Source organism: Anser cygnoides, unplaced genomic scaffold (assembly GCF_040182565.1).
Source record: "Anser cygnoides isolate HZ-2024a breed goose unplaced genomic scaffold, Taihu_goose_T2T_genome scaffold_71_1, whole genome shotgun sequence".
Classification (NCBI taxonomy): Eukaryota; Metazoa; Chordata; class Aves; order Anseriformes; family Anatidae; genus Anser; species Anser cygnoides.
The window spans coordinates 410,956-436,151 of record NW_027103085.1 but is presented as its reverse complement, the minus strand read 5'-3'; the positions used below and the strand labels follow the sequence as shown (position 1 = coordinate 436,151).

The following is a 25,196-nucleotide window of genomic DNA, read 5'->3' as shown; positions in this document are numbered from 1 at the left end:
CAGGAATATTTGCTCTGCTATGGAGCTCTTCCTCTTTTGACCTTGGTGTTCACTCTGTTTTCTACTCCTTTTTGTTCTCTCTTCCTCTGGTGTTTTCTCCCACTTTTAAAATATGTTTTTATGGAGGTACTTGTCTTGAAGAATATAATTTCCTGTTTTGTTTTTTTTCTCTATTTGGGCTGCATGTACAATAGAGTAATTTAGACACAGAAATTTTTGGTAAGAGTTTAAGAAATGAATGCACATTTTATGTAGGATAAGCAAGGGAAAAAAGATTCCAAGATGGTCTTGATTCTTAGTCTTGACTTCCTTTTTGCCACCATTTTTTCACCTTTCTGTTAATACAGGACAAGAAGAATTAAATGTTTGATGGAGGCATTTTGCTTGTTTGTAGAGGCAGTTCATATACTCACAAACTCATGTAGCTGTTCTCTGAAAGTATATTTTTCCACAGTGGAAAATATAGCCCACGTGTGGGCTACAGCCCAGTCCCAGTCCTAAATTTATCTACAATCAGTCCTTAATGTTCATGTGCACCATGAAATCTCCTCAACATAGCTGTTGTTCTGAGATGATAGTCTGGGCTGTTTATCATTCTTTGTCTGTTACCAGCTCAGAGCAGATTTCTGCAGGTTTGCTATCAGGCAAAGTCATTGTGGCCAGTGATTCACATAAAAGTTCACACTGAAGTTCACATAAAGTTTGCCAAAATTAGGGCAAAGCTTGTCGAAATGAGCTAGAACTTTATAAATGACCTATCAAGTGGCCGAAGTTTATACGTCACAATACCAAAACGTCTATCTGGAAGTCTGTCATTGCTCCATCATTGTTAAATTTTACTGTATTTTTGCTTCATAAGGCTCAGTTGCAATGGTAACAAAAGCTTTTCTGAATTTTGGGAAGGAAAGTGTGTAACCTATTAGAACAGAAGTGTTTTTCTTAAATACAGTGAGGTATGGCAGGGGGAACTTTATCAGAATAGGTGTCTGGCAATTGTATATGGCTAGTAATCTATAGTTCCCTGCAAAATCTGCTAACGTATGTTTTTTCTGGTATTCTGTGTAAAATCCAAACTTCTAAAAACTCCTGATTTTTAAAATGCTTGTGTTTATTACAACAGTAAAGCTTTTACAAAAAGTAACTAGCAAGTTTGGGAAATGCCAGTATAACTTCTAATAGTATTGACTGGTTTTGGTGGTTGATAGGTGCTGAATAAATAGGAAGATGCAGTGAGTTAATTCCTTAAATTATTAGCAGGAAGGAAAACTTATTTGGTAAACTTGTGCCATATGTGAATTAAATAGCAATGAATCTCTTGGGTTGATCTTAAAAAGGATAAAGTAGCTTTGTTTCTTTGATAAGCTACCCTTCTTCAAATCAAAAACATGGCTTACTTTAGCCTATTTATGGAAGCTGTAGTATAAGAAACAAAGAAACTATAAATGCACGCTGAGAGGTAGTTTTCATTAGGGAGGTTAGTTTCTTCAGTTGTTGATGATTCTTGTAGGTGGAACTTCTTGCATGGTTTCCTGGGAAGTTCTTATGAACCATACTTGGCATATCCTTGGATTAGCTTTCATTCAAATTCTATTAGTGATTTGAAAGATAAAATATAAATATGCTAACAAAATTTGAAAGAAGCATTTTTGGGCTGTATGCTTGAAAATAATTGGAAAGTACAGAAAGATAGTAAACAGAAAACACAAGACTTGGAAAATACAGCTTAGCTATAATCAACCTTCTGTCAAGAAAACAGCTTAAAGTAGATGATCATTTTGAGGACTCTTTGAAGCCTACTTATCTATGATGCTATTTCATTATAGATACTATAGGGAGGGGGAGTGCACTTGATATGTTTCTGAAGCCTTCAGCATACAGAATACTTCAGGAATAATTGGAAAAGCTGTAGACTGATGTAGATGTTTTTATGAGAAGTGTTGCTTTTTTGTACAAGTTACTAGCATTTCTGGAAAAAAGTTAATAAAATACTGATAAAATTCAAATACAACTTGAGAACTTAGTGAAGGTATATTGTTTTGTATAACCATTTTTTTAAAATGGTTTAGGGTTGTATGGATCATGTTGTTTACTGTTGAGGAAAGTCTTCTCCTTCCACTCTTCTCCAAAAAAGCTAGGATAGCATTTTTCTTATTCTGTATGAAGAGAATTGAATGGTGTGATCAACTCATCTTGCTTCTGAGGGTCAGGATTAGCATACTTCATTAGGGGGACTATCTACGTAATGGCAGAATTAAGTGTTAAGGCTACTAATGGAGGAAATAAAAATCCACCAACTTGTCAGTGAAGTCGTAACTTAACTTCCCAGGACACTGGCAATTAAGGGAATAGAAAGGAGAGAGGTTTTTCTACCAACTCTTATTCATCTTTTTTATGTCACTTGTAGGAGGGATGTTTGCTGGATTCATTCATAACTTTACCAATACAGGAAAAACATCCCTTTAACGCTTCTCACAGAAACAAGATTGCGTTAAATCATGTTAAATTACAATGTTAACTTTCCTTGCTTAATGATTATACTGTTCAATGTATTGTTCATAGCTGGAACCTTCTGCACCTAGGAGGATGTTGATGATGCCTGAAGCATTTTCAACCAGTAGCTTTTGTTATCACAGGCTGTCCGCTATACACAGGAAGAAGTCATGTCTCAAACTTGAAGAAAGATGCTATTAGAAATGAGAAAACACTAAAAGAACCATTTCTCCTCTGAAAACTTGAGCTGCAGAAAACAGGGTAGAAACTAACATGTAGTTAGTAGTCGCATGCTTACAATACATACTGTTTCATCAAAGCAACGAGTGAGTGGTAAGCAGGTCTGAAAGAAGAATATGCAGTAAAAGACAATTAAAATGTCTTTTTATAAATACATAAACAAAAAAAAGGAGGGCTAAGGAGAATCTCCATCCTTTATTGGATGCAGGGGGAAACATTGTGACAGGAAATGAGGAGAAGGATCAAGTACTTAATGCCTTCTTTGCCTCAGTCTTTAGTAGTAAGGCTAATTGATCTTGGGGTACCTAGCCCTCTGAGCTGGAAGACAGAGACAGGGAGCAAAATGAAGCCCTTCCAAGGGGAAATGGTTAGCAATCTACTACACCACTTGAACACACCCAAATCTATGGGGCCGGATGGGATCCGCTGAAGGAGCTGGCAGAAGTGCTCACCAGGCTGCTTTCCATCATTTATCAGCAGTCCTGGCTAACTGGGAATGTCCCAGTTGACTGGAGGTTGGTGAATGTGATGCCCGTCTGCAAGAAGGGTAGGAAGGAGGGTCTGGGGAATTACAGGCCTGTCAGTCTGACCGCAGTGCCAGGGAAGGTCATGGATCAGATCATCTTGAATGCCATCATGCGGCACGTATGGGGCAACCAGGTGATCAGACCCAGTCAGCATAGGTTTCTAAAAGGTAGGTCCTGCTTGACTAACTTGATCTCCTTCTATGACAAGGTGACCCGCTTAGTGGATGAGGGAATGGCTGTGGATGTTGTTTACTTGGACTTTAGCAAAGCATTTTACACCGCTTCCCACAGCATTTCCCTGGAAAAACTGGCAGCTCATGGATGGACGGATGTAATGTTTGCTGGGTAAAAAGCTGTCTGGGTGGCCAGGCACAAAGGGTTGTTGTGAATGGAGTTAAATCCAATTGTTGTCTCGTCACAAGTAGCGTTCCCCAGGGCTCAGTATTGGGTCCAGTTTTGTCTAGTATCTATTGATCATCTTGATGAGGGGATTTAATAAGTTTGTGGACAACCCTTAATAAGGTTGACACCCTTTAATAAGTTTAATAAGTGGACAATACCAAGTTAGGCTTGAGTGTTGATCTGGTGGAGGGTAGGAAGGCTATGCAGAGGGATCTGTATAGGCAAGATTGATGGGTCATGTACAATTGTATGGCATTCAACAAGGCTAAATGTCAGGTGCTACGCTTGGGTCATAAAAACCCCATGCAGCGGTATAAGCTTTGGGAAGAGTGGCTGGAAAGCTGCCCTGCAGAAAAGGACCTGGGGGTGTTAGTCAACAACCGGCTAAACATGAGCCAGCAGCGTGGCCAAGAAGGCCAATGTCATCCTGGCCTGCATCAGAGATAGTGTGACCAGCAAGACTAGGGAAGTGATTATTCCCTTCTACTTGGTACTGGTGAGACTGCACCTTGAGTACTGTGTTCAGTTTTGGGTCCCTCACTACAAGAAAGATATTGAGTTGCTGGAAGGTGTTCAGAGAAGAGCAGTGAAGCTGGTGAAGGGACTAGAAACCAAGAGGTCCGAGGGAACTAGGGTTGTTTAGTCTGGACAAAAGGAGGCTGAGGGGAGACCTCATTACTCTCTGCAACTACCTGAAAGGACGTCATAGCGAGGTGGATATCGGTCTCTTTTCTTGGATGACAAGTGATAGGATACAAGGATGCAGCAGGGGAAGTTTGGATTAGATGTCAGGAAGAAATTCTTCCTGGAAAGAGTGATTAGGCATTGGAACAGGCTGCCTAGGAAGTGGTGGAGTTGCCATCCCTGGAGTTAAGAGATGTGTGGATGTAGCACTTAGGGACATGGTTTAGTGGTGGACTTAGTAGTGTTAGGTGATGGTTAGAATTGACGATCTAAAGGGTCTTTTCCAACCTAAATAATTCTATGACATTATTGCTTCCCCATGGAAGGGAGACTGTCTATGTTTCTTCCTCTTTCCTCCCTCACAATAAAATAAAAAACAACCCCCACTAAAAAAACAAAACCACCAACAAAAAAAAACCCAACACCACTGCTGTGTACTTGGAACAGGAATGAATTTCCTTTCTGCAGTCTACAACTGATGGTGTTGATGAATTTACTGGCTTTAACTACAAGATAGGAAAACTTGTTTGCTTTTTCTCTAGAAACATTGGTGATTATTCATTCTGTAGATCTTGAAACTGTCAATTGCTTAGTGTATGTAAAGTTCTTATCAGTCATATTTGTTACTAATATTTTAACTTGTTTTCAGCTGTACTAGGTGAAGTTATTTGTGGTTGTAGAGCCTGTTTCACCTTTCAGATTCATAAGGTAAAATGCTCACCTGAATAGGTATAGTTCTTTCTCTTTTGCTGTAAACAGTTGTGTATGCATGGAGGATATGTGTACTTTCATTCTGATCGTTATTTGTTTTGATTGGTTTTCTTCCTACATGTTAGCTGCCGAACAGGGAGGAAAACCAACCATTTTCTGTTGCATATTCGCTTATCAAGGGGAGAAAGGCTGGCATGGTTAGGGCTAATAAAGTGATTTTTAGGTTACTGGGCAGGACTTTGCTTCTCAATAGTCTTAATTAATTTTAGTCCATTTACAGAACTTGCTGGTAAAACTATTTGTTTTAAAATGGAATCAAATTTAAAAGAAAATCTCATCCTGTGACTCTTATTTTGTTCTTAAAAATGGTTAGTAATATAAGATTAAATAATAATTAAAAATAAACTGAGCTGTTGGGTTTCGTGTACTGCAATGAAAAGACTTGCTCTGGCTTAAAGTACAAAGGAAATAGTTTGACAGTAGTTTGGAAATTTAATTGTTATGAGAGATCACCAGGTGGAAGGAGAGAAGGGACCACTGATTCTAAAACTGGGAAGAAGCATATTTCCTCTAACAAAATGGATGCACCAGTGTCTAGGAGCTGGTCAGAATCTGGATTGCTCCAAAATTGACTCCACTAGTGACCGGCCTCCAACTGGATTTGACTCCATTCACCACAACTCTTTGGGCCCAGCTACCCAGCCAGTTTTTAACCCAACGAAGCGTATGCCAGTCCAAGCCACGAGCAGCCAGTTTCTTGAGGAGAATGTTGTGGGAAACGGTATCAAAAGCCTTACTGAAGTCAAGGTAGACCACATCCACAGCCTTTCCCTCATCCACTAAGCATGTCACTTTGATATTTTTTTAAATTTTTAATACATTTTCATGGAAACTTTTATTCTCAGTGAGATCTGTACATTCAAGTCGCACATACTTTTAAGTCTTTGATGGAGCTGGAGCACGTGACCACAAAAACCATCTGGTCTGTTTGAATGGTTACAAGTTTATGCCTTGAAAGTAGACAGGAAATTTGTGACTATTTCCTTCAACTTAGCTTCTGTCTGGTCAGAGATCTTCCCTTCGGTCCTGATCGTGGAGAGGAGGGCCTGGTGCTGGCTCAGTACATGAGCTAGGAAAGCGCTCTCAAATTTAGTGATTTTGCTGGGCTCCAGCTTGTCCAAGTGACCTCTTACACCAGCACAGATGATTGCAACCTGTTCCTCAGTAGCCATGAGAATGTACTGTCCTTGTTTGAGGAGCTCTGTCAGACGCACACCACGATTCAGCAGCTGCTGTGTGGCAGCATCCAGATCAGACCCAAACTGAGCGAAGGCAGCTACTTCACGGTACTGAGCCAATTCCACCTTCATGGTACCTGCCACCTGCTTCATTGCCCTGGTCTGAGCAGCAGAACCCACACGGGACACAGACAGACCGACGTTGATGGCTGGATGGATACTTCTGTAGAACAGCTCTGTTTCCAAGAAGATCTGTCCATCAGTGATGGAGATGATGTTGGTTGGAATGTAAGCAGACACATCACCAGCCTGAGTTTCAATGACCGGCAGGGCAGTCAGAGAGCCGCCTCCAAAGGAATTGTTCATTTTGGCCGCTCTCTCCAGCAGGCAGGAGTGCAGGTAGAACACATCACCTGGGTAGGCTTCACGGCCAGGTGGACGGCGCAGCAGCAGAGACATCTGACGGTAGGCAACAGCCTGCTTGGATAAGTCATCATAGATGATCAATGCATGCTTTCCGTTGTCTCTGAAGTACTCCCCCATGGAGCAGCCTGAATAGGGAGCCAGATACTGAAGGGGTGCAGTGTCAGATGCTGTGGCAGACACCACAATAGTGTACTTCATGGCATCTGCACCAGTGAGCCTCTTCACCAGCTGCGCAACAGTAGATCTCTTCTGGCCAATGGCAACATAGATACAGTACAGCTGCTTTTTCTCATCTGTTCCATCATTAAATTGTTTTTGGTTGATTATAGTGTCAATTGCAATTGATGTTTTCCCAGTCTGTCTGTCACCAATGATCAGCTCACGCTGTCCACGGCCAATTGGCATCAAGCTGTCCACAGCCTTAATACCAGTCTGCATAGGTTCCCACACAGAGATTCTGGGAATGATGCCAGGGGCCTTCAAGCCAACTCTCCTACTTGTCTTAGATGTAATAGGACCCTTCCCATCAATGGGATTGCCTAGGGCATCTACAACACGGCCCAGCAGCTCTTCCCCAACGGGAACATCCACAATGGCACCAGTCCTCTTCACAACATCCCCTTCCTTGATCAGTCTGTCATTACCAAACATGACAACACCAAGGTTGTCGGGCTCCAAGTTCAAGGACATTCCCTTCAGCCCAGAAGAAAACTCAACCATTTCTTCTGCCTGCACATTTCTTAGGCCATACACACGGGCGATACCATCACCAATCGAGAGCACACGGCCAGTCTCCTCAAGTTCAGCAGAGGTGTCAGCTCCCAAAATACGTTCCTCAAGAATAGAGGATACCACAGCAGTGCTGGTTTTCTGGAAATATGTTTTGGAGGCATGGATGTTTCTTGTGGCGAAAAATGCTGCACCCAGAGTGTTTCTGGAAACCAGGCTGGCATGCCGCGGCAGGGAGCGGGTGAGAGTGGCGGCCAGGTGGGTGGAGAGCATGGCGGCAGCGGCTCATCAAGTCCAACTCCTGGCACCGCACAGGTCTGCCCAAAAGTTTAGACCATGTGACTAAGTGCACAGTCCAATTGCTTCTTAAATTCAGACAGGCTTGGTGCAGTGACTACTTCACTGGGGAGCCTATTCCAGTGTGCGACCACCCTCTCGGTGAAGAACCTCTTCCTGATGTCTAGCCTAAACTTCCCCTGCCTCAACTTAACACTGTTCCCGTGGGTCCTGTCACTGGTGATAATGGAGAATAGGTCACCTGCCTCTCCACTCCCCCTTGCGAGGAAGTTGTAGACTGCGATGAGGTCCCCCCTCAGCCTCCTCTTCTCCAGGCTGAACAGGCCAAGTGACCTCAGCCGCTCCTCATATGTCTTCCCCTCTAGGCCCTTCACCATCTTTGTCGCCTTCCTCTGGACACTCTCCAACAGTTTCACATCCTTTTTGTACTGTGGTGCCCAAAACTGCACACAGTACTCGAGGTGAGGCCGCACCAGCGCAGAGTAGAGCGGGACAATCACTTCCCTCGACCGACTAGCGATGCCGTGCTTGATGCACCCCAGGATACGGTTGGCCCTCCTGGCTGCCAGGACACACTGCGGGCTCATATTCAGCTTGCTGTCAACCACAACCCCCAGATCCCTCTCTGCGGGGCTGCTCTCCAGCGTCTCATCGCCCAGTCTGTACGTATAGCCAGGGTTGCCCTGTCCCAGGTGCAGGACCCGGCACTTGCTTTTGTTAAACTTCATGTGGTTGGTGATCGCCCAGCTCTCCAATCTGTCCAGATCTCTCTGCAAGGCCTTTCCACCCTCATCCAAGTCCACAACTCCTCCAAGTTCGGTGTTGTCGGCAAATTTGCTCAAAACACCTTCTAGTCCTACATCCAAATCGTTTATAAAAACATTGAAGAGGACTGGCCCTAAAATGGAGCCTTGAGGGACCCCACTAGTGACCATCCGCCAGCCTGATGTGGCCCCATTTACCACAACCCTTTGAGCCCTGCCCGTCAGCCAATTGCTCACCCATCGTATGATATTTTTGTTTAGCTGTATGCTGGACATTTTGTCCAGTAGGATCCTATGGGAAACCGTGTCAAAAGCTTTGCTGAAGTCCAAAAAGATCACATCAGCTGGTTTCCCTTGATCGACTAGATGGGTAATCTTATCATAAAAAGAAATCAAATTTGTTAGGCAGGACCTACCCCTCGTGAACCCAGGTTGGCTGGGACCAATGACTGCATTGTCCCCCAGGCGCGCTTCAGTAACTTCAAGGATCATCCTCTCCATAATTTTACCAGGCACTGACGTGAGACTGATAGGCCTGTAATTGCTAGGGTCTTCTTTCTTACTCTTCTTGAAAATTGGCACAACATTTGCCAGCTTCCAGTCCAATGGGACCTCTCCAGATTCCCAAGACCGTTGAAAAATAATTGAGAGAGGTCCCACAATGACGTCAGCCAGCTCTTTAAGCACCCTGGGATGAATCCCATCCGCACCCATGGACTTGTATGGATCCAGGTGGAGCAGCAAATCCCGCACACGTTCAGGGTCGGTTGAGAGTTTGTCATTCCCACTGTCATGGTCCTCCAGCTCAGGGCACCCTGGGTCCCGAAGCCCATCATCAGTGTTGAAGACAGAGGCGAAGAAGGCATTAAACGTCTCTGCTTTGCCTATGTCATTGTCTGTGAGGAGACCTTCCCCATCTAGTAGCGGACCTATGTTTTCTTTGGTTCTCCTTTTTCTGTTCACATATCTAAAAAAAACTTTTTTATTGTCTCCCACAGACATGGCCAGCTTCAACCCTAGTTGGGCTTTGGCCACACGAATTTTCTCCCTACAAACACGAACAGCATCCCTGTATTCCTTCCTCGTCGCCTGACCATCCTTCCAGCAGCCGTACACTTCCTTTTTTCGCCTAAGCTCCAGTAGAAGATCCCTGGTCAGCCAGGCCGGCCTTCTGCCCCGCTTGTCTGACTTCCGATATTTTGGAATCGCCTGATCTTGTGCTTTTAGGAGGCAGTGCTTGAAGACTGACCAGCACTGATGGACGCCAATGCCTTCAAAAGCAGTTTCCCAGGGGACCTTGCTGACTAGTTCCCTGAGCAGCCTGAAGTCTGCTTTCCCTATATCCAGGGCTGAAGTTTTGGTGGCAGTTTTCCTTCTGTCACCATAAATTCTAAACTCAACCACTTCATGGTCACTATGACTGAGACAGCCGCCAACTGCCACGTCCCCCACAAAGACCCTCTCTGTTCTCCAGCAACAGATCTAGGAGGGCACCTTTCCTAGTTGGCTCTCTTAGCACCTGCACCAAGAAGTTATCATCTAGGTGTTTTATGAACCTCCTAGACTTGCTCGTGTCAGCTGTGTGGTGATCCCAGCTGATGTCTGGCAAGTTGAAATCCCCCATAAGGACAAGGGGAGTTGATCTCGAGGCATCTCTTAGTTCTGCAAAGAATAATTCATCGGCATTGTTGTCCTGGCCGGGTGGTCTGTAATAAGACTCCCACAACGACATCCCCTTTATTTGTTTGTCCCTTAATCCTTACCCAGAGGCTCTCAACTTTGCCATCGCCAACTTGAAGTTCCACACAGTCCAGCCCATGCTTCACATACATTGCCACCCCGGCCACCTCGCCTACCCTGCCTGTCCCTCTTGAAGAGCCTGTAACCATCTATTGCAACACACCAGCCACAGGACTCATCCCACCAGGTTTCGCTTATGCCAATGATGTCGTAGCTGTGGGACTGGGCCAAGACTTCTAGCTCATCCATTTTATTCCTCATACTGCGTGCGTTTGTGTAGAAGCACTTCAAATGCGCCTCCCTACACGCAGCACCTTGTGTACCTGACCGAAGGGCCTCACTAGCACACAGTCCCTCTGATTCTAGTACACCATCCCTTAGCTCATCACCGGCGTGCCTGGTTTTATCCCCTTCCCCCTTCGACTCTAGTTTAAAGCCCTATCTATCAGCCCTGCCAACTCCTGAGCAAAAATCCTTACCCCTCTCTGAGAGAGGCGCATCCCATCTGGTGCCAGCAGGCCCGGTGTCGTGTAGACCTTCCTGTGATCAAAAAACCTGAAATTCTGCCGGTTGCACCAGTCCCGAAGCCACGTGTTAATGTGATGAGTCTGCTTGTCAGCATCGATCCCCCCTATCAGAAGGACAGAGGCAAACACAACCTGTGCCCGATCCTTTAAGTAGTCGCCCCAAAGCCCTAAAGTCCCTTTTGATCGCTCTCGGACTTCTTGTTGCTACGTCGTCATTACCAGCCTGAAAGACCAGTAGCGGGTAGTAGTTGGTGGACCATACCAGGTGCTTGACTTTCTTAGCGAAATCTCTCACCTGAGCCCCAGGGAGGCAGCAGACTTCCCTGTGGGTAGGGTCCGGTCGGCATATTGGGCCCTCTGTCCCTTTCAAAAGGGAGTCCCCCATGACAATAACCCTTCTTTCTTTTTTGACAGTTGATGTAGCAATGCGGGGGGTAGGTTGCCTTGCCTTAGGCATCCTCTCCAACTGGGACGGGCTTTCGTCTACTTCGTTGTTCTGACTGTCGTGTTCTAGAGCCTCATACCTGTTATATAAGGGTAGATGGGAAGGTGAGGTGGGCAGGGACAGGGCTCGCCTACCACCCCAAACAGGAACCTGCCTCCATTCCCCCCCTTGGCCTAGGTCTCCTCTTACTGCCTGGCGGGATGAGGGAACTTTTGTCTTCTGCGTAGCAGGAGACATTTGTGCTATGGAAGGCTCGTGAGTCTGTCTCAGAGAGGGTAGAGTACACCTCCACCAGTCAATTTCCCTCTCTGACTCCCTGATGCTCCTGAGCCTGCTCACCTCCTCCCGAAGCTCCGCTACCTGGCTGAGCAGCTCTTCAACCTGGGCACACCTCCCACAGGCATACCCCTCGCTGCTGCTGTCAGATACCGACAGAAGACTCGGGCACACCCTGCAGCCCAAGACCTGGACGGCTGCATGTTTCCCCGAGCCCTCCGTCTGAGTAGCCACATCGGTGACTGTGGCTGGAGAAGCCGCAACAGATGCGGAGGCCATGGTTTTCTGCCTGGTGGATACCATGGCCAGGTTCCTCGTAGGCAGGCTACAAGTACCGAAGGGAAAGACCGCTGCAAAAGAGCAGCGAGGGGCCCCTCCCTGCTCGCCCTGCCTGCATGAACTGCCACGCAAACTGCCGTGCCCCGCCCTTCTGACGCGCCACGCCCTGTTTGCCCGCCCTGTTCGCTGCGGTCCTGGTCGCTCGCGCTCCCTAGGGGCTGCTTTTGAACGGCCGGGGCGGGGGCGCTGCTGGCTCCGCCTATGCCTCTCAGCCTCCCTCGCGAGGGCTGCCGGGTCCTGGCGGCTCCCTCGGCTGCTTCCAGTGGCCTCGATGCCGCAAAAAAAAGCCTTGCCTGTCTCGATCCCCTTCTCCGCTGCAGTATGTGTCTGCCCCGGAGCCGATCGCCTCGGCAAGGGGTAACAGCTTTAAACTAAAAGAGTGGAGATTTAGGTTAGATGTGAGGAAGACATTCTTTTCTCTTTGGGTGGTGAGGCACTGGAACAGGTTGCCCAGAGAAGTTGTGGATGCCCCATCCTTGGAAGTGTTCAAGGCCAGGTTGGATGGGGCTTTGAGCAACCTGGTCTAGTGGGAGGTATACCTTCCTATGGCAGGGGGGTTGGAACTGAATGATCCTTAAGGTTCCTTGCACCCCAAACCATTCTCTAATTCTATGATCTTGCCACGATGCGGCAGCCCAGATGGGTTTCACAGAATCACAGAATGGTTGGTGTTGAAAGGGACGTTTGATTTTCCCAGAGACTGGTGTATGAAATGGGATGTGATATACCCACTCGATGCAGTGTTCTTTGGCCCAGATGTCTATGAGTTTTTTTAGGAAATGAGTCCTGTTGTCTGATTCAATTCTTTTTGGGGTGCCATGTCACCATAAGATTTGCTTTTCAAGGTCTGGGATAGTGTTTTGGGCAGTGGCATAGGATATATTTACAGCCATCTGATGATTGTTTCCACCATTGTAAGTCCATGGTGCTTGCCTTGGCGGGTTTTTGGGTGTGTGATATAATCAGTCTGCCAGGCCTCCTCTCCATATTTATATTTCAGCCATCGTCTACCATACCATAGAGACTTTAACCGCTTGGCTTGCTTGACTGCAGTGCGCATTTCGCATGCATGGATAATCTGTGCAATACTGTCCACAGTCAGGTCCACCCCTTGATCACAAGCCCATCAATATGTTGCATCTCTTCCTTGATGCCCTGAGGTGTCGGTCCACTAAGCTATAAATAATTCACCCTTATGTTGCCATCCCAGATCCACCTGAGCTACTTAAAATCATAGAACAGGTTGGGTTGGAAGGGACCTTAAAGATCATCTAGTTCCAACCCCCCTGCCATGGGCAGGGATGCCACCCACTAGACCAGGTTGCCCAGGGCCTTGTCCAACTTGGTCTTGAATACCTCCAGGGATGGGGCATTCACAACTTTTCTGGGCAACCTGTTCTGGTGCCTCGCCACCCTCTGAGTGAAGAATTTCTTCCTAATCTCTAATCTAAATCTCCCCTCTTTTAGTTTAAAACCATTCCCCCTTGTCCTGTCATTATCTGCCTGAGAAAGAATTTGCTCTTCATCTTTTTTTATAAGCCCTCTTTTAGTATTGAAAAGCTGCAATGAGGACTCCCTGGAGCTTTCTCTTCTTTAGGCTAAACATCCCCAGCTCTCTCAGTCTCTCTTTATAGGAGAGAAGGATTATAGGTCAGGATTATAGGGAGGGCAGGGACAGGGGACATTATAGTGAATGCCCCCTGTCCCTGCCCTGCCTGTAATCCTGACCCATAAACTCTGTCAGCTCCTCATCCATCCCCAGGCAGAGCTCCATGCACTCCAGCTGCTTGTTGACATAGAGGACAATGCCCCTCCTCATCTCCCCTGTCTGTCCTTCCTAGAGAGCCTGTATCCTTACATGCTAACACTCCAGTTATGGGAGCTGTCCCACCATGTCTCTGTAATGCCAATGAGGTCATAGTCCTGCAGGCGTGCGTAGTCTCCAACTCCTCCCGTTTATTCCCCATGCTACCTGTGTTAGCATAGAGTTTGGCCTTCCTTTGTGCTGTTCATCAGGTGCTCTCCTGATGACCCATGACCCTTCTCCAGGCTCTGGGCATCTATAACTGACGCTGGCATCAAGCTGGGAGGAACAGCATGGATTGAGGTTCCCCTCCTCCAGCAACTCTTGTTTAAAGCCCTCCTCACCAGCTCAGCAAGCCTATGACCAAAGATGCTCTTCCCCTTCTCTGATAGGTGGACTCCATCAGCTCCCAGCAGACCAGGTTTCTCAAAGAGAGTCCCATGGTCTAAATAGATGAACCCGTCTGTGACACCAGTCCTGCATCCATCTGTTGATTTGCCAGATTCGACTGGCCCTTTCAATCCCCTTCCCTTTGACCAGGAGGTCTGATGAAAAAACTACCTGCGCTCCTGAGTCCTTTACTGCTGCTCCTAGGGCTCTGTAATTGCTCTTGACACACCTCAGACAGCTCCTGGTTGCATCACTGGTGCCTATGTGAAAGAGTAGCAGCGGATAATAGTCCTTAGGCTGTACAAGGCTTGGCAGTCTCTTGGTAACATCGCTGACATGAGCCCCTGGTAAGCAGCAGACTTCTCTCAAGAGTGGATCGTGTCGGCAGATGGGTGCCTCTGTACCTCTCAGAAGAGAGTCTCCTACTGCTATCACCCATCACCTTTTCTTAGTTGGACTAGTTGTTACGCAGGGAGCAGACCAGGCTGCCTTACTCAGCTCCACCCTCCCTGCAATGGGTCTTTCCTTTTCAGTCTGCAGAGGGGTGAAGAGGTTCTGTAAAGGCACCTCAGGCTTTGGGGGAAGACTTCCTCCTGCTGGTCCTTGTTGTTGACAGCTGCTATCCTCCACTGTTATTGATCCCCCTCCCTTCTGTGAGCATCAGTGAGGGAGTTTCGGGCTGTTTGGCCCAAAACAGTACCAGTCTCAAGACAGACCCCTGAGGGACACCACTCGTCACTGCATCCACATGGATGTAGAGCCATTGTAAGATTTTAAACCAGAAGGGATACTGGGCTGGGAGGGCTGAGGGAATATGTGTTGTGGTTTAATCTGGCAGGCAGCTAAACACCACGCAGTTTACTTTGCCCCTCCCCCAATGCAGGTTTGGGCAGAGAATGGGGGGGTGGAAAACGATGAAAAGGGTTGAGAAAAGACAGTTTAATAGCACAGAAAAAGAAGAGAAAAAAAATAATAAAAGAATATATGAAGGTAGTGATGAACAACACCACCAGCTGAGCCATGCCTAGTCTGCCAAGGAACAGAGGCTGCCCCACCAACTCCCCCAGTTTTATTGTTCAGCATGATGTCTTATGGTATGGAATATTCCCTTGGCCAGTTTGGGTCAGCTGTCCTGGTTCTATCCACTCCCAGTTTCTTAGGTGGGGTGTCCAGTCTCCTCACTGGCAGGGCGGTATGAGAAGCTGAAAAGTCCTTGAATTAGTGTAAGCACTGCTCTGCAACAACTAAAACATGAATGTATTTTCAGCATTATTCTCATTGTGAATCCACAACACAGCACCATACTATCTACTAGGAAGAAAATGAAATCTATCCCAGCTGAAACCAGGACAGTATCCCCCCCTTATTCTCTACCATTTACATCATGCTTGGGTCCTACACTTTCCACTACATCCCAATTAATCATCATCTGCTTTTCCTGTCTTTTGATATGCATACACAGATATAATTCCCTTAGAGTATGGGCCATACCTCTAGAATGTCCAGTGAGTTTGTTTACTCCCTGACTTTGGGCTCCATCTATCATCATGGTTCTTCAGGGCAGGTGAGATGGGTTGTGGTATTGGATTGCTGCACGTTGAAGCCAGTTCTAGTTACATCATCACTGCACTTGTCTGGTTCTGTAAAAATTAATTTTGCATTAATCTGGGTGACTCTTACTGTAATACCATTGATATAGCAGATAGAATCATAGAATCATTAGGGTTGGAAAAGACCTCCAAGATTATCTGGTCCAACCATCCCCCTACCACCAATATCACCCACTAAACCGTGTCCCTAAGTGCCATGCCCAACCTTTCCTTAAACACCCCCAGGGACTCCACCACCTCCCTGGGCAACCCATTCCAATGCCTGACTACTCTTTCTGAGAAGAAATGTCTCCTAATTTCCAACCTAAACCTCCCCTGGTGTAACTTGAGGCCATTCCTTCTTGTCCTATCGCTAGTTATCTGCGAGAAGAGACTGACCTCCAGCTCCCTATAACTTCCTTTCAGGTAGTTGTAGAGAGCAATAAGGTCTCCCCTGAGCTTCCTCTTCTCCAGACTAAAGAAACCCAGTTCCCTCAGCCACTCCTCATAGGACTTGTGTTCCAGGCCCTTCACCAGCTTCGTAGTCCTTCTCTGGACACATTCCAGGGCCTCGATGTCCTTCTTGTAGTGAGGGGCCCAAAAGTGAAGACAGTACTTGAGGTGCGGCCTCACCAGAGCAGAGTACAGGGGGACAATCACCTCCCTGGTCCTGCTGGCTATGCTATTCCTGATATAAACCAGGATGCCATTGGCACACTGCTTGCTCATGTTCAGGTGAGCATCGACCAACACCCCCAGGTCCCTTTCCTCTGCACAGCTTTCCAGCCACTCTGCCCCAAGCCGTTAGTGTTGCATGGAGCTGTTGTGGCCAAAGTGCAGGACCCGGCACTTAGCCATGTTGAACCTCATCCCATTGGCCTCTGCCCATCCATCCAACCTGTCCAGGTCCCTCTGTAGGGCCTTCCTACCCTCCAGCAGATCGACACTTCGCCCCAGCTTGGTGTCGCCTGCAAACTTACTGAGGGTGCACTCAATTCCCTCATCCAAATCATCAATAAAGATATTAAAGAGGATGGGCCCCAGTACCGACCTCTGGGGAACACCACTCGTAACTGGTCACCAGCTGGATTTAACTCCATTCACCACCACTCTCTGAGCTCGGCTGTCCAGCCAGTTTTTAACCCAGCAGAGGGTACCTGTCCAATCCATGGGCTTCCAGCTTCTCCAGGAGAATACTGTGGGAGACCGTGTCAAAGGCCTTGATGAAGTCTAGGTAGACTACGTCAACAGCCTTTCCCTCATCCACCAGGTGGGTCACCCAGTCATAGAAGGAGATGAGTTTGGTCAGGCAGGACTTGCCTTTCATGAACCCATGCTGACTGGGCCTGATCCCCAGGTTGTCCTGCACATGCTGCGTGATTGCATTCAAGATGACCTGTTCCATCACCTTTTCTGGAACCGGCTTCAGGCTGACAGGCCTGTAGTTCCCCAGGTCCTCCTTATGACCCTTCTTATAGATGGGCGTCCCATTAGCAAGTCTACAGTCATCTGGGACCTCTCCGGATGACCATGACCGCTGATAGATGACAGAAAGCAGCTTGGCAATCACATCCACCAACTCCCTCTGCACCCTCGGGTGGATAACAAGGTTGAACAATCTAAGTGCGATGTGCTGCACATGGGTTGGGGCAATCCCAGACATGAGAACAGACTGGGAGAAGAATTCATAGAGAGCAGTGTGGTGGTTTTACTCAGAGGGTGGTGAGGCACTGGAATAGGTTGCCCAGAGAAGTTGTGGATGCACCATCCCTGGAGGTGCTCAAGACCAGGTTACATGAGTCCCTGGGCAACCTGATCTAGTGCGTGGTGTCCCTGGCCATGGCCGGGGGTTGGACCTAGATGATCTTTGAGGTTCCTTCCAACCCAAGCCATTTTATGATGCTATGATCTATGAGTGGTTACTCCTATTTTCAGTTCCTTCAAATAAAGAATTCTTTAAAAAGCTTTGACTAATTATTTCAATTTACGGAGCATACAGTGTAGCAATGATCTTTATGTACATTTAGAAAAATATTGAAGTTATTTTGAGAGATGCTCTTTCACAATTACTACCTGATTAGCTTCTATAAAACGATTAAATAGTTTACAGCAAGTTATATCACAGAATGGTTGAGGTTGAAAGGGACCTCTAGAAGTCATCTAATCCAATACCCCTGCTCAAGCAGGGACACCTAGTGAAGGCTGCCCTGCTATGTGGGTGTGAAGCATTTTTTTTGTTTTGTTTTGTTTTGTTTCTAACAAACGGAAGTAGGTGGCTTCTGCTTTACCTCTGGTCAAGGTAATGCAGTTTCTTCTACTTTTAGGTGGGGTTTTTAAAGTAGTAGTCATTCTTCCCTGTACTAAGGTAAGTGGTTTTTAAGAACTTTTTTTCTTTGTGTGTCTGTCTGTGGATGACTTTGATCTGATACGGAACTTGCACTTTGAATATGAGGAAAAGTATCAGTCTTAATATTTGGCTATCTTCTCGTGTACCTGCCCTCTGATTGCAGAATGTGTCCAGAATAACAATACAAAGGGACTTCTCATGGAGCATGAACAAACAAATATTTTAAATTCAGTATCTATCTTAACTGAGTCTCAAATCAGGCTATACTTTGTTTTGTTTTTCAGAGTAATATAATTGAAAGTGCTTCTCCTATATTTGAGGAAGAACAAATTGCTGGTTGGATGGTGGATTAATAAGTAGTTGCCATATTACAAGAGTAAGAAGATATTTGGGGATTTGGGAAGAACTGGATTTTCACCCTAGTTCAGCAGCTTTGCTGCTCACTTAAACACAGATGAATGAAGACCCCATTTGGAAAATCACCAGGTCAGCGGTCCAGAGCTGATGCAGGTGAGGTGTTATTGAATTTGTTTTCATTGTTTGTTAATTGGTTTTTAGTAGGTAAAAAATATTCTTAATACATAAGAAAATATATAAAATAATGGCTTTATGAAGCTGTTACTGTTTCCTTATGTTTTTTTCTGCTTGTTTTTAAAGATAAGAATTATACTTTGATTATAGAAATTGTAGAATTGAAAGGTTATACACAAATTTTAATTAAGCTGTACAGACTTACATATAAGAAATTGTACTGGTTTTGGCTGGGATAGAGTTTATTTTCTTCATAGTGGCTCATATGGTGCTATATTTTGTAGTTATGACCGAAATGGTGTTGATAACGTACCAGTGTTTAAGCTATTGCTTAACAATGCTTATGCAGCATCAAGGCCTTTTCTGCTTCTCATGCTGCCCTGTCAGCAAAGGAAGCTGGGGTTGCACAAGAAGTTGGGAGGGCACACAGCCAGGACAGCTGACCCAAACTTACCAAAGAGTTATTCCATACCATCTCATGTCATGCTCAGCAATAAAATCTGTGGGAAAGAAGGAGGAAGGGGGGATGTTCAGAGTTGTGGTGTTTGTCTTCCCAGAAACTGTTACACATGATGAAGCCCTGCTTTCCTGGAAATGGCTAAACATCTACCTGCCGAAGGGAAATAAATAGTGAATTAATTCCTTATTTTGCTTTGCTTGCAAGTGCAGCTTTTGCTGTGCCTATTAAACTGTCTATCTCAACTCACGAGTTTTCTCTTTTGATTTACCTTTGTGAATCTCTCCCCCATCCCACTATGTGTGTGGGGGGGGGAGTGAGCAAGTAGCTGTGGTGCTTAGCTCCCTACCAGGGTTAATCTACAACTGAAATGCTTGTTAGTAGTCTATAATATCAAAGGTTTAACATAACAGGAAGTTAACTAAAATTCTACAAAGGAGCTTGTGATAGGACTAGAGTAACATTTTGCTCATCCTAGAAGTGCTTGAAAATAAACAGTAATGTATTTACCATACATATTCACCACTGGAGGCCAGTAACTAGCGGAGTACCCCAGGGGTCAATACTGGGTCCAGTCCTGTTCAACGTCTTCATTAATGATCAGGACGATGGGGCAGAGTATATCCTCATCAAGTTTGCTGATGACACAGAACTAAGGAGAGTGCCTGATATGCCAGAGGGTTGTGCTGTCATCCAGAGCGACCTAGACAAGCTGGAGAAATGGGCTGACAGGAACCTCATGCAGTTCATCAAGGGGGAATGCAAAGTCCTGCACCTGGGGAGGAACAACCAGTACATGCTGGGGGAGGGGTGTGTTACCCAGCTGGAAAGCAGCCTGGCAGAAAAGGACCTGGGGGTCCTAGTGGACACCAAGTTGAACATGAGACAGCAACATGCCCTTGCCGCAAAGAAGGCTAACGGTAGCATGGTCTGCGTGAGGCAAAGTATGGCCAGCGGGTCAACAGAGGTGATCCTTCCCCTCTCCTCAGCACTGATGAGGCCACACCTGGAGCCCTGTGCCCAGTTCTGGGCCCCCCAGACATGGACATCCTGGAGGGAGTCCAGTGTAGGGCCATGAGGATGAATAATGGACTGGAGCATCCCTCCTATGAGAGGCCGAGAGAGCTGGGACTGATCAGTCTGGAGAAGAAGAGGCTCAGGGGGTGAGGGTAATCTCATCAATGTGTATAAATACCTGAAGGGAGGGTGCAAAGAGCCAGGCTCTTTTCATTGGTTCCCCCATGCCAGGACAAGAGGCAATGGGCACCAACTGGGACATAGGAGGTTTCGTCTGAACATCAGGAAGCGCTTCTTTACTGTGTGGGTGACTGAGCACTAGAACAGGTTTCCTACAGAGGTTGTGGAGTCTTCCTCCTTGGAGATCTTAGATCTTCAAAAGCCATCTGGACATGGTCCAGGGCAGCCTTCACTAGGTGTCCCTGCTTGAGCAGGGGTATTGGATTAGATGACTTCTAGAGGTCCCTTTCAACCTCAACCATTCTGTGATATAACTCACTGTAAACTATTTAATCGTTTTATAGAAGCTAATCAGGTAGTAATTGTGAAAGAGCATCTCTCAAAATAACTTCAATATTTTTCTAAATGTACATAAAGATCATTGCTAGGAGAGGTGCTCCAGCCCTCTGATCATCTTTGTGGCCCTCCTCTGGACCCACTCTAACAGATCAACATCCTTCTTGTGCTGGGGGCTCCAGACCTGGATGCAGTACTCCAAGTGGGTCTTCACAAGGGCAGAGTAGAGGGGGACAATCACCTCCCTTGACCTGCTGGCCACTCCTCTTTTGATTCAGCCCAGGATGCAGTTAGCCTTCTGGGCTGAAAGCACACACTGCTCATGTCAAGCTTTTCATCCATCAGAACCCCCAAGTCCTTCTCTGCAGGGCTGCTCTCAATGAATTCTTCTCCCAGTCTGTTCTCATGTCTGGGATTGCCCTGACCAAGGTGCAGCACCCTGTACCTGGACTTGTTGAACCTCATTAGGTTCACATGGGCCCACTTCTCAAGCTTTTCTAGGTCCCTTTGGATGGCATCCCTTCCTTCTGGTGTATCAACTGCACTGCTCAGCTTGGTGTCATCTGCAAACTTGAGACATTGCCATTGACCACCACTCTCTGGGTGCAACCTTCAGGCCACCTCCTTATCCACTGAATGGTCCACCCATCAAATCCATCTCTCTCCAATTTGGAGACCAGGATGTTATGTGGGACCGTGTCAAAGGCCTTGCAGAAGTCCAGGTAGATGACATCAGTCGGTCTTCCCTTGTCAACTGATGCAGTCACTCCATTGTAGAAAGCCACTGGATTGGTCAGACATGCTTTGCCCTTGGTGAAGCCATGCTGGCTGTCTCGGATCACCTCTTTGTCCTGCATGTGCCTTGACATTGCTTCCAGGAGGATCTGTTCCATGATCTTGCCAGGCACAGAGGTGAGGCTCACAGGTCTGTAGTTCCCCAGGTCCTCCTTTCTAGCCTTTTTAAAAATGGGAGTGATGTTTCCCTTTTTCCAGTCACCAGGGACTTCTCTTGACTGCCAGGACTTTTCCAATATGATGGAGAGAGGCTTGCCAACTCTATCAGCCATTTCCTTCAGGACCCTGGGATGCATGTCATCAGGTCCTATAGACTTGTAGTTGTTTAGTTTCATCAGGAGGTCTTGAAACTGCTCTTCATTCAGTCCTTTATGACTTGTTAAATGTAGTGGGTTTACGTGGCAAGGTCTTGGTAGTGGGGGGCTGCAGGGTGGTTTCTGTGAGAAGAATCCAGAAGCTGCCCCATGTTAGATAAGGGCCAATTTCAGCCGGCTTCAAAGGGACCCACTGCTGCCCAGAGCCGAGCCAATGAGCGATGCAGTTTGCACTTTTGTGAGAGCATTTTTAAGAAAGGGAAAAAACCTGCTGCAACAACAGCAGCTGGGAGAATGAGGAGTGAGAAACAGCCCTGCAGACACCAAGGTCAGTGAAGAAGGAGGGGGGAGGAGGTGTTCCAGGCGCCGGAGCTGAAGTTCCCTTGGCCTGTGGAGCAGGTTGTCCCCCTGCAGCCCGTGGTGTACCACGGTGGAGCAGGTTTCCACGCTGCAGCCCATGGAGAAGCCCACAGTGGAGCAGGTGGATCCGACTTGAAGGAGGCTACAGCCTGTGGAGGACCCCCACTGGAGCAGACTCCAGGCCCGACCTGTAGCCCATGGAGAGGAGCCCATAGGGGAGCAGGTGATATGACAGAAGCTGCCGCCCGTGGGGGACCCATGTTGGAGCAGTTTGCTCCTGAGGGATGGACCCTGTATTACAGACCCATATTTGGAGCATTACTTGAAGAGCTGCTGCCTATAGGAAGCCCACGCAGGATCAGTTCAGGAAAGATTGCATCCCGTGGGAAGGGCCCCACGTTGTGGGGTCCCCAAAGTGCTATAGACTGACTGCAACCTTCATTCCGCCATTCCCCTGCGCCGCTCGGGAGGAGGACGTAGAAGAGGGTGGATGGGGGGAAGATGTTTTTAGTTTGTTTTCGTTGTTTCTCACTTCTCCAGATTGTTAGTAATAGATAATAAATTTCTGTAATCTTCCTGTGGTGAGTCTGTTTTGCCTGTGATGATAAATGCTGAGTGATCTCCCTGTCCTTATCTCAACCCTTGAGCCCTTTCCATCATATTTTCTCCCCCTTTCCCTTTGAGGAGGGGGAGTGAGAGAGCGGTTGTGGTGGAGCTCAGCTGCCCACCTGAGTATAACTACCACATTGGAATAATTTGAAGTTTTGTAGCTCAATAGACTAATGAATCTCTATACGTTTTTTGTGCTCTGTAGTGAGGATTATCAGCATGGCACAGCAAAAGCATCAACTTACCAGTCAAGAATAGTTCTGTATGCTAGTATTTAGTCTTTTATAAACTAAGCAAAACTGTGCTTTTTCTGTGCATTCTTTTTGGACTAGTGTGCAGGAAAGGGTCTAGAAATTAGAAATTCTCATTTAAGAATTCTGCAGTCCAGCTTTTTGGGGATTAAAATGTTAAAAATGAATGCTGTTCATTCATTCCACTGTTTAATTATTTGCTTTTTAGTTGAACTTTTGAGAGTAATATAATTTACTTTGTAGTTGTTTTTCTCTCTTCTGGAATTACTTCACGTTCTTTGGCAGAGGGGGAATGCCCTTCCTATTTTGTACCACAGCAAAATTCACTACTGACCTGCACAGTGGAAAACTTTGTAGACAAATGGTGCAGCACATTATCTAACCCTGACCATCGTTTATTGGTGCTTTCTGAAAAATCTCATGAAACCAAATCAGTTTCATATGAAATTAGGAAAGCTCAACTACTTTTTAAAATACCCACTGCCACCTGTGGGGGACCCAGGTTGGAGCAGTTCTTGAAGAGCTGCTGTCTGTGGGAAGCCCATGTAGGATCAGTTCCGGAAGGACTGCATCCCATGGGAGGGACCCCACATTGGAGCAGGGGAAGAGAGTGACAGAGAAGGAGTGGCAGAGATGAAGCCTTATGGACTGACTGCAATCCTCGTTCCCCATTCCCCTGCACTGCTCGGGAGGAGGAGGTAGAAGATAGTTTGATTTTAGTTTCTTGCTGTTCTAGTCTGCTAGTGATAGGCAATAAATTATATTAATCTTCCTATGTTGTCTGTTTTGCCCATGATAATAATTGTTGCGTGATCTCCCTGTCCTTATCTCAACCCTTGAGCCCTTTTCATCATATTTTCTGCCCCTTTTCCTTTGAGGAGGGGGAGTGAGAGAGCGGTTGTGGTGGAGTTCAGGTGCCCAGCAGAGTAAAACCATCAGAGTCCTCCTTCTTGATACCGCCAGAATATTTGTGGGAGGAGAATTTCTTTTGTAAGAGAAAAGAAAGGAAAGCAGGCTTTGACACGGTACTTAATATCAGTATGGTTGCCTTCTAAGCATTAGCTGGGTACTGTGAGAGTTCAAAGAATTTAGACATTAGGTTTGTAAAGGTAACTTTTAGAATAATTTTGTCTAATAATCTGTAACATACAATGAACAAGAACATTACAGCAGATTTGAGGTGTCATAATGTGGATTTTATGTAGAGAGTGAATTTTTTGACTGAAACTAGGTAATTTTACTTTACATGTTGAATAGAAAATTTCATTATTTGTCCTCTTGGCTTAAAAAATAACAAACCAGACTTATTTTAGATGGTCACACTTTCCATTGCTATGTCATTATAGTTTATCCTATAATTTGCACCTTCATTTTGTTCCATGAAAAATCATAATTGACACTCAGATTTCTTTAGATGCCTTTTTTGCTTTTTAATATCTATACACAACAGTTAATATTTAGACCTTTACTTTTTTCTTTATGAGGTTTGTTTAATTGTAACTGAGGAGTCCTTAATTTACACTCCTGGCTGATTAATATATCACTGTCTTTTTGATACACGCCTCCAAGTCATACACATTTGTTCACTCTCAACTCTTGACATAGTCTTTGCCTAGGCTTGGGTGCCACCAGCTTCCAACCTCTGGATATATGTTCTTGAAGAAGACAATTTCTGACCTTCTTGCTGTGGTTGCTCCTTCTTCTGATCATATTTCATAGGCTGTGGGTAGTTGGCCTTTATTGATTTTTGAAAAAAAAATTATGCAATGATGGAATTATCTGCTGTATGTTTCTTAATTATGGATGTATATTAGGAAGGAGTGTACCAGGTAGCCATCATTAGGAGACGGAACAGCCCACTCTATAATGTTGTGGAGGGGTTTGATGGGGTGGTGTTTTAAGCACAGTATAGCTAACATGTCAAAAAGAAATGATTGTCTCACTCTATTTTGCATTGGTGTGGCCTCACCTAGAGTACTGTGTGCAGTTTTGGGCGTCACAATATAAGAAGGATAAAAAATATTAAAATGTGTCCAAAGGAGGGCAACAGAAATGTTGAAAGGACCTTTCTCAAAAGGAACTATTAAAAAAAAATCTGGTTGAGAAAACCTATCAAAAGCAAAACTAGGTCAAGTGACAGGGAGCTGGAATTAGAAATCCAAATTGGAAAGTAGTTTAAGTGATAACTCCCTTCTTTTAGAAGGAGATTTTAGTTACATACCAGTGAAGGGATGTTGTTCCTCAATTGTACGTTAATAAATTTGTTAGGGAAGAACTACTTCAAGTCCAGAAATTTGTCACTAAATCTCACCTATTCTATACATTAGAATTAATTGTGTGTCAGTGATGTTTGTGAACTTTTATAGACTTTTAAAGTGTTT

General features: G+C 45.8%; 2 protein-coding genes and 1 pseudogene across 10 annotated transcripts in view; 2 read left to right on the top strand and 1 right to left on the bottom strand.

The window, feature by feature from the left end:
- The window catches only part of LOC136789574 (uncharacterized), a 266,555-nt gene that overhangs the window by 126,679 nt on the left and 114,680 nt on the right, over nt 1-25,196 (top strand). The window lies entirely within an intron of this gene.
- Nucleotides 1-25,196, top strand: part of LOC136789576 (spindlin-Z) — a 57,198-nt gene that overhangs the window by 8,008 nt on the left and 23,994 nt on the right. For 5 of the 6 annotated variants that reach the window (XM_066989647.1, XM_066989648.1, XM_066989651.1 and 2 more), the window contains one exon: nt 18,250-18,475. The exons of the other annotated variant lie outside the window; for it this stretch is intronic. In XM_066989647.1, coding sequence (XP_066845748.1) covers nt 18,424-18,475 — 52 coding nt within the window. In that variant the 5' untranslated portion in view covers nt 18,250-18,423. The remainder of the gene's footprint in view (nt 1-18,249; nt 18,476-25,196) is intronic. 6 annotated transcript variants of the gene reach the window in all.
- On the bottom strand, nt 5,935-7,720 carry LOC136789575 (ATP synthase subunit alpha, mitochondrial pseudogene; annotated as a pseudogene).